At 38.7% G+C, this 12429-nt stretch overlaps 1 protein-coding gene and 1 long non-coding RNA gene across 2 annotated transcripts; one reads left to right on the top strand and one right to left on the bottom strand.

Moving 5' to 3' along the window:
- Positions 1-1783: 1783 nt before the first annotated feature.
- LOC107834946 (uncharacterized) lies at positions 1784-3343 on the top strand. Its single transcript, XR_001660783.1, has 2 exons — positions 1784-1890; positions 3114-3343. It is a non-coding gene; the product is annotated as an uncharacterized LOC107834946 (long non-coding RNA).
- A 6450-nt stretch (positions 3344-9793) lies between these two features.
- Positions 9794-11671, bottom strand: LOC103131870 (tripartite motif-containing protein 16-like). The gene has a single exon (XM_016666968.1). The coding sequence runs from the start codon at positions 11669-11671 to the stop codon at positions 9794-9796; it is 1878 nt and encodes a 625-aa protein (XP_016522454.1).
- Positions 11672-12429: the final 758 nt, after the last annotated feature.

The raw sequence follows: 12429 nt of genomic DNA, 5'->3' as shown, positions 1-12429 counted from the left end.
CTACACTGGCTCCCTGTAGCTCAGAGGATAGACTTTAAAATACTGTTAGTTTATAAATCACTGAACGGTTTAGCACCACAATACATTAAAGATCTGTTGTTGCTGTACCAACCGTCTAGACCTCTCAGATCTTCTGGTTCTGGTTCTGCTCTGCATCCCCAGAACCAGAACCAAACGAGGAGAAGCAGCATTCAGTTTCGATGCACCACGGATTTGGAACAAACAACCAAAAAACTGTAAAACAGCTGAAATACTGAGAGCCTTTAAATCTCAACATAAAACCCACCTGTTCAGAGTCGCTTATGGCTAAATTAGGGTGAGGGTTCTCCCCGTTAGTCGTCTCATGGGATCTGCAGTGTGACCCTTTTGTTTCGGCCTGGCACCCTGAGCGATCCTGGTGAGCTGCTTGGTGCGGGGTGTACGACCTCTCCACTGATTTGAGGAAGAGTTGTTTCATTTCCACCGGTAGCGTTGATTTAGAGCAGGGGTGCCCAAACTTTTTGAGAGCAAGATCTACTTTTTCTCTCACCAGCCGCCTGAGATCTACCTCATGACACAAAGACATAAAAATTGCAAATTAAACTCTATTGACTTATTTTATATGCGAATATGCATCAGTTGTAGCAGAAATAATAAAGTGACAGAAAACCTGATGCAGTTTCTTCCTCAGTGAGATTCTGACACTGGGAGCAGGTTACTGGTTTCTCAGTCAGAAGCTGGTTGCAAACCAGCAGGTGTCAGTCAGTCATGGTGGATCTGAACTTTGGTTTGATGACCTCAGTATGAGAAACTACAGACTGATAGGAGGAACCAAAGAGCCCAGAAAAGGTAAAGGAAAATCTTCAGAAGTCGGGATATAATTAATTTAATTTCACATAATTATCGCGGTAGAATTTGTTAAAATTTAATTAAATATATTTGTCCTATTTGATGTTTGTTGTGACATATACTCACAAAGAAACGAGGTGATTAGTCCAAGTTTCTCGTTTATTGAATGTTCAGAAACTGCAGCAGGTGTTTCTGAACACCTGCTGCAGGTGTTCAGCAAAGATAAACGAAGGTAAAACAACCCGAACAGGTGATCAACTCTAAACCACTCCTACCTTTTTACTTTCTGTCTTTGTCGTTTAAGCCACCCGTTGCCGTGGCAACCGCCTGCGCCCGCAAGCCGAGCAGAGATTATGTTAAAAACACAACATTCAGTCCGTTATGATATCAGGTTTCCAGGCTTGGTATTTATTCCTTGATTATTAACAAGCCTCTCATGAACACAGCGCTGGTTGAGCAGCTCATTTAAACTCCTGCTCTGCTCGTCAGTCGGTCTTTGAGTCGCCTTTTTATGGGACCGAAACGCACTGAATTGCGCAACACCTTGTTCAAACAATAATTACTGAGATTATTCATTTTAACACGTCTTGTTGATTTTTTAAATAATTATTCTTCTTTAATGAAGCTACAAACGTTTAGGATCTTAGTGAATATTTTTGATAAGCCCGTCAGAAGAGGAAGTTCTGGTCTCAGCGTCCTGGTGGCGTTCAGATTGTCATCTGCCGAGATCGACTCAAAAACTTCCGCAATCGACCAGTCGATCGCGATCGACGTAATGGGCACCCCTGCTCTAGAGAGTTTCAGCTGTGGTTCAGTAAATAGAGACACAAGGAGAATCTTGTGTTAAAGTTTTAATGGTACAAATAAAGTAAAGGACAAAATATAATTTACTAAAACAAACAAACCTGTTTTTCCTCTTTGTCACAGGATGGATTATTGATATTATTTATGAAATATCAGTCACCATCATCATCATCATCATCACCATCATCATCATCACCATCACCATCATCATCACCATCATCGTCAGCGCTCTTCTATGTCATGGGCTACATGAACCAAGTAAGTCATTCTTTTTCCTTGCAGGTTTTAGGTGAATTTCTGTTCGTCTCCATACAGGAATATTAACAGAAACTACAAATCGATGTGAATCATCAGTGATGCAATGCAAATCATTTGATGTGGTGAATGTGAGAATCTGCTGAGGTACAAAACAAACTCAAATGTTCATGAGGAGATGAGGCAAGACAACATCAGGGGTCAGGAGGTAGAAGGCGACCCTGAAGAGGAAATCTATTAATGACCTGAGCCCTGAATTTACAGACCAGAGAGACGTGGAGAGAGGAGGAGAACGAGAGACACCAGAACCACCTGGAGACCAGACCATAGGGCTCACAGCTGCTACGATGTGGAAGGAACATTATGCAGTTATCACTTATTTATCTATATATATTGGTCAAATGTGTTTGCATGTAATTAAGAAAAGAGAAAAAAAAAAATAATAATTCAAAGTTGTAAGAAACCAACCAATTATGATCTGTCTTGTTTTAGATTTGTTGCTTTTGACTCCCCAGATTGATGAAACATTTTTTATCAGTCAAAAGCTGCTGTGGAAAATTAACTATTATTACCTGATTTATAATGTGTTAAACTAAATATTCACTGATGTCTATTTTTTATGTTATGTACAGTTTTTACATCTCTAAGCAACAAGTCTAAACATGAACAAGGGAGAAATTATAGAAATATGGAAACAGAACAACTCCTGAATAATAACTTATGTTAATTCTTTGCTTTTTTATTTTACAGCTGATTGGTCTGTAATCACTGAACATCAAAGCTGAGCATCAAACCAGGAAACTGAACTTTCTTACATCAGACCAATAAAACATTAATACAGAATTAGGGCTTAATGTAAGACATTTTATACATTTGTAGAAGTTGTATTCAAAAGGTTCTTTTAATCTGACAAGCCTGAATATACATTACATTTTCAATTTAATATGATTATGTTTCCATCTTCCTTTTGAATATTCCTCAATTTCTGGGTTGTCTTATTTTGTCAACAAGCGTCTGGAAACAAATGAAACATAAATAATTTCAGAAAAAGTCAAAACTATTGCTTTATTTATATTTTGATGATAATTTTCTTTTGAAAACCTTAAAATGAGAGATGAAGAGAGACAGTTCAGTTTTTACTCAAGTCATCTAATAATAATGTAACTTTAGGATATCAAACAATCAGAGGAAGATGATGATACTGAAGAAAATCTGTTTTTTCGCAGGAGAAACTCAGCAACTCAGGAGATGAAGATGAAGCGACCAGGGACAACCAAACCAAAATGTCTGAATCATTCCTCCTGAGCTGAAATCTATTCAACCTCTTGTATGTCTTGGTATAAATTCGGGTGCATGTATAGAACTATGAACCATGATAAAAAAAAATGTATGCCTTAAAACCTACAGGAAGTCCTTCAGATTAGGTCAAAGTTACCATTTTGGGGCCATTTTGAGAGTATAAAAAAATTATGTAAGAGTTGTGTATGTTAAAAAAGAACATCCTATACCCATAGCTATTGCTGTAGTATTGCGTCTCTTACTCAGCTTTTGATATCTGATTTGTCTTGAAAAGTATTTTTTAATACATGCAAAAGTTGGTTGGTTGGTTGATTTTGCAAACTTACTGTCTGGTTTTTCAATTTATGGATCAACAGTGAATTCACTAGTTCACCTTTGCTTCCATGTCCAGCCCCCAGTAGTGATGAATATTTACTATTCACTCCTTAAATCTCCAAGTGACTGTTCAAAAAAAGAATATTTTTGATACTACAGTTCTTTTAAATGCACAATTGTAGTTACATTATGTACATTTTTTTATTAAAATTTGTTCTCGGGGGTCATTTACAAACATAAACAAAGATAGAGAAAATTAGAAATGTATTAATTACTATAGAAAATAGGACCATAGACACAACATATAGGACATTAACTTCATCTCATAAGTCAGCTGTAGTGATTTCTTCATTACTTTGCTTGGGAAGGCATTGCATTTTGGTAAAATGGGAGCATTTGAACCATCTGAAGACTGATCAACTTTTCCTAAATAACCCAGAAAACAGAACATTGCAGTAGTAAATGCATGAGACACAAATGAGTGGATAAGAACCCCTTATTTTTCAAACAATAAAACTTAAATTCATCTAAAAACATCTAAGATTAGTGATGATCAAAGTTATCTCTAAAAAATGAGAAGGGTTGAACCACATGTTGTGTTTTTATGACATGAAGCCCTTTGAAATGCCTTGTAGTTGAACTTTATTCCAAGTCTACAAATAAACTTGATTCATCATTTCATGATTACTACTAAGGCTGAGACTGGCTGCCATGTTGGAGCTACACATCTGACATCTGGAGATAAATAATAAACAAATAAACACAAAGACAGTGGATGCTGGTCGAGACAATTAGTGAGATTTTTAGGTAGAATCACAGGGGAGATTTGGGCCTTTATATTACTGAAAATATGAATAATTAGTTTAAGTACTACTGAGTTTGTCTAGAGGTACAAAATAGACTGTGAGTTGGTGATTGAGCAAACTGACAGTTTTGTCTCATTACTAATAAGCATGCTCCTCTAAACCAAAGACATTAGAAAAATTATGCTTTTATTGTTTTCCATTCTGTTTTTGTTTGTTGTATCAATAAATGTGTTTTGATGTTTAATGTGAACTGATGTTAAGCTTTAACTCTTGTAAATAACTCTTTAAAACATTGTTGTATTTTTTTATTATATTCTTTCAGACCTGAGATGTTTTGCCTGTACAAATAAAAATGACTTTAAGATGCAGCAGGAAGCAGAGCGGCCATTTTGTCAGTCAACCTGTTTGTCCTGTTATTAGCAACAAGTCAAAGGAAAAACAGACTAAAACACTGAAGATCATATATTTATGATGACCTATTTGTGAATATTTTAATTTTCCTTTATTTCTATTAGTTTTAATCACTCAAGACTCACTGTACCCAGTTTCTAACAAGGATGTAAATTATTTCTTGCATGAAACAAAATGTGTTCTTAGGATAAAACTATTTAGAATATAAACTCATAGAAATGACTGTTAATCATGTCGTCTGTTTCTGCTATTATCCTCCAGAGACTCTGAGCCTGAGAAACATGAGATGAAAACATTTCAATCTGGATAAACTCAGACACAGAAAGATCATTAGGTAAGATTAGGGATGCTCTCCCCCAAAAGGAGGCCCGAGGCAGGGGCCAAAGCCAACGTGAGGCCGGGCTAGAGAAGAGGGCCAGCTGAGGGATCCGCAGCTAGAGCGGGAACGGGCTGGAGAGACACCTCGCTGGATGAACAGAGAGAACAGCTGGGACGAGGGCCAGCTGAGGCGGTGCGGAGCCGTCCTAGGGATACTGAGTGGCGATGAGCCCGGCAGGAGGGAACGGGTCAACTCTAGGGGATGCGGGATCGCCTGGAGGAAGGCTGACGGACAGGTGCAGGCAGAAGAGGCGCCTCGCTGGATAGACAGAGAGAACAGCTGGGACATGGGCCAGCTGAGGCGACGCGGAGCCAGCCTGAGGTTACGGGGATACCGGATAGCGTGGTGCCAGGCTGGAAGATGAAGGGCTGCTGAGGTGTTACGGACTGGGATGAAACCTGAAAATAAGGGTGTTAAAGACAAAGGGGAAAGATTTGCAAAATGTTAACCAGATGACGTGCAATGCATGAGGTTGACCAACCACCACCAGAGAATTGCGCAGTGCTCGTCTGGCAATGAATGTTGGCGCAAAGCCAAGAGAATACCTTGAAGACCGGGGAACATGGTCTACAGCCAAATGATTTTTTTTTTTTCCAGGGTTGCGTGCATGAAACTATGATGAGCATGGAGAAAATCAAGACTCAGAATGGGGTGATACTGAGGAATAAACAGACAGGATGAGATTAAGCTTTGAAATGGGTGACTTGACTGATAGCTGGACTGGACAGGGCACAGGCAGAGGAGTAGCTTATCTGCAATAGAGTTAAAATGGCCAGATCGTAATGAGCAGCATGCTGAAATCAGGTGATGGCGATAGGAGACATGAGACAGATGGTGGAGGTTTGGCTTATGGTTAAAACACGACAACTTATAGCAGTGCGATGATCGGCATCGCTTGCAAAAGACCTCTTGCATCAGAGGAGCGTCTGAGGCGAAAACAAAGGGCCAACTCAAGATGAGAGGTATAAGGACGGAGAATCAGACGCTGGGACGTGCTGGCCGGGAAGCTGTGGCGTGCAAATGAACGGATTGAGCACAGCTGGAGATTGGCTGCCGCCGTGGGTGTGGATCCTTATAAGCGGAGCTTGATTGGTGATTGAACACACCGCGTCCAGGTCCAGCGTTGGAGGCGGAGAGCATGACGCAGCAAATGGGAGGAGCAGGTGAGGCAAAGTTTTCCAGCTTGAACTTGCGCTTTAAGCTTCATTTGATGCTCTGAACCAAAATCAAATATTTTAGTTTGTTTAAAGTTTCCAAATGTTTTACTTTATTTCCAGTTTGTCTGTGCAGTATTAAGCAGGTTTCTCTTACAACATGATGCTGAGCAGAGCATGTTAGGAAATATTAGAAAAATGTCCTGCATGAATTTCATACATTCATATGTGATGTGTAAAATGAAAGAGAACATTTTGAAAGACATTTTCTGACAACAGACCAAATTCTGATCATCATTTCAGGGGTTGAAGCTATGAGTTAAGATAAAAAGTAAAAATTATAGCTAGTTATGATTTACAACATTTAATTTAGGATACAATAGAGTATTTCTGAATTTTAATTCTGAAAGGTGAGTCAAATTTTGGTGAACAATTCACCAAAGTTAAGATAAATTATTTAATGTTAAAAAGTCCAGTAACATTTCTTAAAAAAGAAATTCAGTATAAAAGTAGCAAGAAAACATGTCAAGTTTTTTGTTTGATGCATACATAACATGGTATTTTTAAATAGCAATCACCAGGTTATTTAAATGAAATATAACGTTTTTAATAAATGCATCTTTACTGAAACACTGATCTTTGAATCTTCATAAACATAAGAATTGTTAAGTAAACATTTTCCTCATATCAGTATTTAATACAAAAAGAGATTTTTTTAAAATGACTATATTGCCAGTCAAGCAATTATTTTTGTTTTGTTTCTTCTTCTTCTCTGAAATCAGGTCTCCATAGATGAAACTCATCCTGAAGTCTTAAACATCCATCAGTCTGACATCCTGCTGTAGGGAGAAGAAAGAGGACAGATTGAATCAAAACCAGGAATCTGTTCATTTCAACACACATTAAACATGAGGGGTGTCCTGATACAGCTCTTTCACTTCCAATCCTGACATTACAGTTTTGATAATTCTTTTGTTACGTTTACTGTGTAAAATGCTAGAAAAGGCTTGATCAAGTGGAATTACACAACCCATTAAATTAAATGAATTAAAAGTCCATGAGAGAAAAAAAAACCCCAATAAAAGTATAACATATAATCAATGGAAAAAAAAGTATAATATTAAAGTGCAAAGCACCAATTCAAAGTCACTTCAGTGATTTTAACTGTTAGCTTGATGCTGCTGAACGGTGGGGAAAAAAAAACACAATATTGTCCAATTGTGAGAAATGAAGAATCTACAGCTCCAGTTTCCCTGATTGCACCTAAAATAATGTGACCACTGCTCTTGGTCTTCACCAAACAACACTGTAAAAAAACATATTACTGTAATAATAAGAGCAAAAAACAGATCATAATAACTAAGCAGTTAACTAAGTAGTTAAGTATAAAAGTATAAAACTGTTTTTATTGTAATTCTGTCACTAACCTCGTCAGATCAGCTGGATGGAGGGACGGTTTAACTGGATACAACTCAACAGGGATGATATTCAGGTCTATGTTTTGTAAAATATAGATGGCTCTCTGACACCATATAGTGTTAACGTTGCAAAAGAGAATGCGTGTTTCAAAGGCAATGTTTTACTTAATTTTATTTTAAGATAAATAAATGCACAGTCAGTGATTGTTCCTAGGTTTTACATGCAGTGTGTTTTGATGATGGAGAAAAGAGAAGACGATGAGGAAGAAGAGGAGAAATCAACGTAATGTAATGTAGTCGTCCTGTTTATGAGTTGGAAAGTTATATTGTATATATCCCATATATAGTTATTTATCTGTTTATCCCAACATAGATTTATCAATTTGTTGTAATTTCTTTGGAATCACTCGATTTTCCTCTGTGCTGAATATCACTTCATCTATAAATTGATCTTTTCTCAGCAGTAAACATGACATTCATCATTCCTGCTACTTGTCTGTTGATTTGTTTTGAAATTACTTCCTTTAATTAGAAGTTGTTTTTGTTGTGACGTCTAGTAATTCTAATTCAATATAAGCAAAGTTCAAATATGGAGTTTCTGAAGGCTTAATAATTGAGCAACATTTGTTTAACATCCATGATGACACCAGTTTAGATTATATAGTACTTATAACAGATCAATGTAAAAATTCAGGCAGGAATGTATTTTTGTTGCCAATTTTTAATAGTGTTTATAATAGATTGGTCTATTTTAAATTAAGCTCTTCTGTATTTGAACATTTGGTGCATTTGTTTAGCCAGTTGGTTTATAGGTGGCCATCCATCCATTTTCTATACCCCCTTTGTCCCTAGTGGAGTTGGGAGGGTCCCACTAGGGACAATCTCCAGATAACATTGCAGTCTGTCACAGGGCAACACAGAGACAGACAGGACAAACACACACACCTAGGGTGGAGAGACCAATTAACCTGACAGTCATTGTGGGAGGAACATTGTGTGGAGTACCTGGAGAGAACCCACAATGCACAGGGAGAACATGCAAACTCCATGCAGAAAGACCAGGGCCAGGAATTGAACCCAGAACATTCTTGCTGCCAGGCAACAGCTCTACCAACTGTGCCACTGTGCAGCCCAATAATAAAAATTATTGGAAAGAAAAGTGAATTTTTTGTATTAAAAAAAAAGGAAAAAGAAAAAAAATGTTTTCACAATTCATAAATCAAAGTGTGAAGTTGATATTGTGTCAATCTTTGTTCAGTACTTGGTTTTGATAAGAATTGACCACATTTTATTTTAACGTTTTAAAACAATAACTCCATGATTTCAGCATTTCCTCTGCTGAGGAACACTGGCGTATTTGGCGCCATCTGGTGGCCATCTTTCAGGTTGCATTACACTTCTGGCAGCCTTGTCTTCCAAGTAAAAGAGGAAGAGAGTCCATACAGAACTAGAAAAGTCCTGTACAGTCAGTGTTTGTTGTGTCTTTTTAGGACCACAGGAGGTTCAGGACTCCTGTCATCTGCAGGTAGAAAACAAATCTCAACTTAAAGTAACAAAATCTCTGATTACTCACTTTATTCTCACCTGAAAACTGCAGCTTTTTCTGATATTGGGAAATATTACTGACAGATATCATAAAATCAAATAAAACAAACAAAATATAAAATAAGACAGAGTCATTTTATATTCAAACAATGAGTCAACTTTATTTAGATATTTGTCTATAAAGCTTAAAATCAGAGTCACAAGATGATTATTGACACAGTTTGATCAGGAATTTGATATTTGTCCAATAAATTATGACTGATGTCCTTATGTGATGATTGATGATGATGATGATGATCACAGTTTACAACATTTGGTCTCACAAAGCAATAATTGTAGTTTAGCTGAATAAAAATCCTCCTGTGCAGTGATTGGCTCCATTGCTGATCAGAAACAGGAAGGGGCAGCACCCAAACAAACTCCAGTGAAACAAAAAAAGATGATAAAATGGCTCCACTAAGACATTTGATCTCAGCAGTGAAGACATAACAGTGATCTCTCCAAAACAATGGAAAAAAGGAACTGAAACTAAAATAGACATTTTAACCAATTGAACTGAGCAGTGATTTCAACTGCTGATTATTCAGGTTTAATGAACTCAGCAGAGGATCCATCAGGACAGGAAAATGAAAAGTAAACTCTAATCCCAACATACAGAGGCTGAGTGAATCTGGTCTGGACTCTGTGGATCAGAGTCAAAGTTTTAGAGACGCTGTAGAAAGACAGAATACCTGCTGTGTGATCCAGATAAACTCCTATTCTGGAGGAAACTGGACGTGCCAATGGAGTTTTAATGTTGTTGTGATAAAATGTGTAACTGTTTTGGTCAAAAAATAACGACCAAGATTGGTCATCGGATCCCAGTCTTTCTGTTCTGCTGATGTTCTTGTATGAAACGGCTACAGCTCCTCCTCCTCTCCACTCCACCTCCCAGTAGCAACATTCAGTCAGACTCTCTGTACTCAGAACCTGATAACATAAACCATCAAATCTGTCTGGATGGTCAGGATAAAACTGTTCATGGTTCACAAATGTTACTTTTCTGTTCCCCTCAGATAATAATAGAAATCTGTTTAAGGTGTTTGGATCCAAAGTGATTATTTGTGAAAATTTTAAGAATCCAGCTCTGGTCTTTGGTTCTCGTTCTGATTTTGGTTGTAAATCACTCGTTGTGTCTCCTGGGACATCCTGTGTTTTGTCTCTGACCTCTGACACAGTTGCTGTGACGTCATTAAAGTTTTTCTGGGGTTGAATCTCAGATAAAAACAGCTTCTTGTGTTCTGTGTTAGGATCCAGAGTGATTTCTTGAGAATATTTTAAGAATCCATCTCTGGTCTTTGGTTCTGGTTCTGACAGAAGAACATTCACTTCATTAACTGTCAGTGAGATGTTCGTCGTTAGGTCTCTCAGGACGTCCTGTAGTTTGTCTCTGAGCTCTGTCACAGCTGCTGTCACGTCCTCAAAGTGTCTCAGAGGACGGATGTTGATGCTGGATGAGTGTGTCGACTCCCTGAGTGCTGGCAGTGAGGGGTAGTTGAGGAGAAACTGGGTGTGATCCTCTGTGTGTGAGAGCTGCTCCAGCTCAGCGTCTTTCCTCTTCAGCTCAGTGATCTCCTGCTCCAGCTTCTCCTGAACATCTTTGACTCGACTCACTTCAGTTTCCTGCTGGGATCTGATCTGCTGCTTCACCTCAGAGCTTCTTTCCTGGAGGAGACGGATCAGCTCAGTGAAGATCTTCTCACTGTCCTCCACTGCTTTATCAGCAGAGACATTGATGGCCTCCACCTCCTGTTGAAGCAGCTTCACATCTTCCTCTTGGTCCTGGATTCTCTGATGGATTTGTTGTCGACTCTCCTGGAGCTCCTTCTGCTTCTCAGCTCTTTCTGCTGCAGCCGGGACTGTTTCATGGCCTTTATGTTCATCCATTAAGCAGAGATAACAGATACACTGCTGATCAGTACGACAGAAAATCTTCATCACCTCCTCATGATGAGAGCAGATGCTGTCCTGGAGAGTCTTGGAGGGATTCACCAGCTTGTGCTTTTTAAAAGCAGATAATTGATAATGAGGCTGGAGGTGATTCTCACAATAAGTAATCAAACAAACCAGACAGGACTTGGCAGCTTTCATCTTCCTCCCAGTGCAGACATCACAGGCCACATCTTCAGGTCCAGCATAGCAGTGATCAGCTGCAGCAGCTTGGAGTCCACTTTTCTTCAGATCCTCCACCAACTCAGCTAACATGAAGTTTTTCTCTAGGTTAGGCCTCGGATTGAACTCTTTCCTGCACTGAGGGCAGCTGTGGACTTCCATCTGATCCTCTCCATCCCAGTGATCTTTAATACAGTTCATACAGTAGCTGTGTCCACAGGGAATCGTCACCGGATCCTTTAGTAGATCCCCGCAGGTGGAACAAGAATATTTACCTGAATCTATCTTATTTCCTCTCTCAGCCATCTCACTTCTCAACAACCCTGATGATCTTTTGTTCCTCTTTCTCCCGTATATGTGTCCCAAAAGAAGCCAAGGTTGTTACTGATCTTCAGCAGTTTGTCTGATCAGCTCAGTGATTCTAACAATCCTGACGATTTCAGAAGAGTGAAACAAGATAAACCAGAAATGCAGCGGCAGAGCTGAACTTTGTGGTCAATAGAAGGGAGGAGCTTCACAGCTGTTGTTGTTGGGCGGGGCAAAGTAAATATTTCAGATTTCTGCTGCATTTCTCACTTCACTTCCTGGTTTTAAGCTTTTTAATTTGCTGACTTTGGCCTCCAGTTGTATGAAGAACCAAAATCTCCACAGGACTGATTGGCTTAGCAATGTAACATGATCCTCTGCAGCAAATGATGGCAAAGCGGCACGTCACGACTTTACACAAGTTTTTTTTTTTTCTTCGCGGCAGAGGCTCCGCCGAACCCCTGAGACCAACTCACCGAACCTCTCGGGTTTGATCGAACCCAGGTTAAGAACCACTGTTTTAAATACTGAAATGTCTCTCCCCATGAGCAACAGTGAAAAGCAACGTGCAACTATACATAAAGCATTCCAGACTTCTAAAAAATGCTAGTAGTTGCATTTTATTCAAGCTGCAGTACATAACTTTAATAAAACAATATGTTGTTAAAGCTTTCATGATGTCATAGAAGTTTGTTATGAGACAGATAATCTGCGAAAACAATCAATCTCCTCCATCTCTTTCCTGAATTAATATTACT

Source organism: Poecilia formosa, unplaced genomic scaffold, assembly GCF_000485575.1.
Source record: "Poecilia formosa unplaced genomic scaffold, Poecilia_formosa-5.1.2 Scaffold863, whole genome shotgun sequence".
Classification (NCBI taxonomy): Eukaryota; Metazoa; Chordata; class Actinopteri; order Cyprinodontiformes; family Poeciliidae; genus Poecilia; species Poecilia formosa.
This window is presented reverse-complemented; position numbering and strand designations above follow the sequence as displayed.

What these genes read in the sequence shown, in the direction of transcription:
- LOC103131870 (XM_016666968.1), bottom strand. Translation starts at nt 11,671, where the DNA reads ATGGCTGAGAGAGGAAATAAGATAGATTCAGGTAAATATTCTTGTTCC.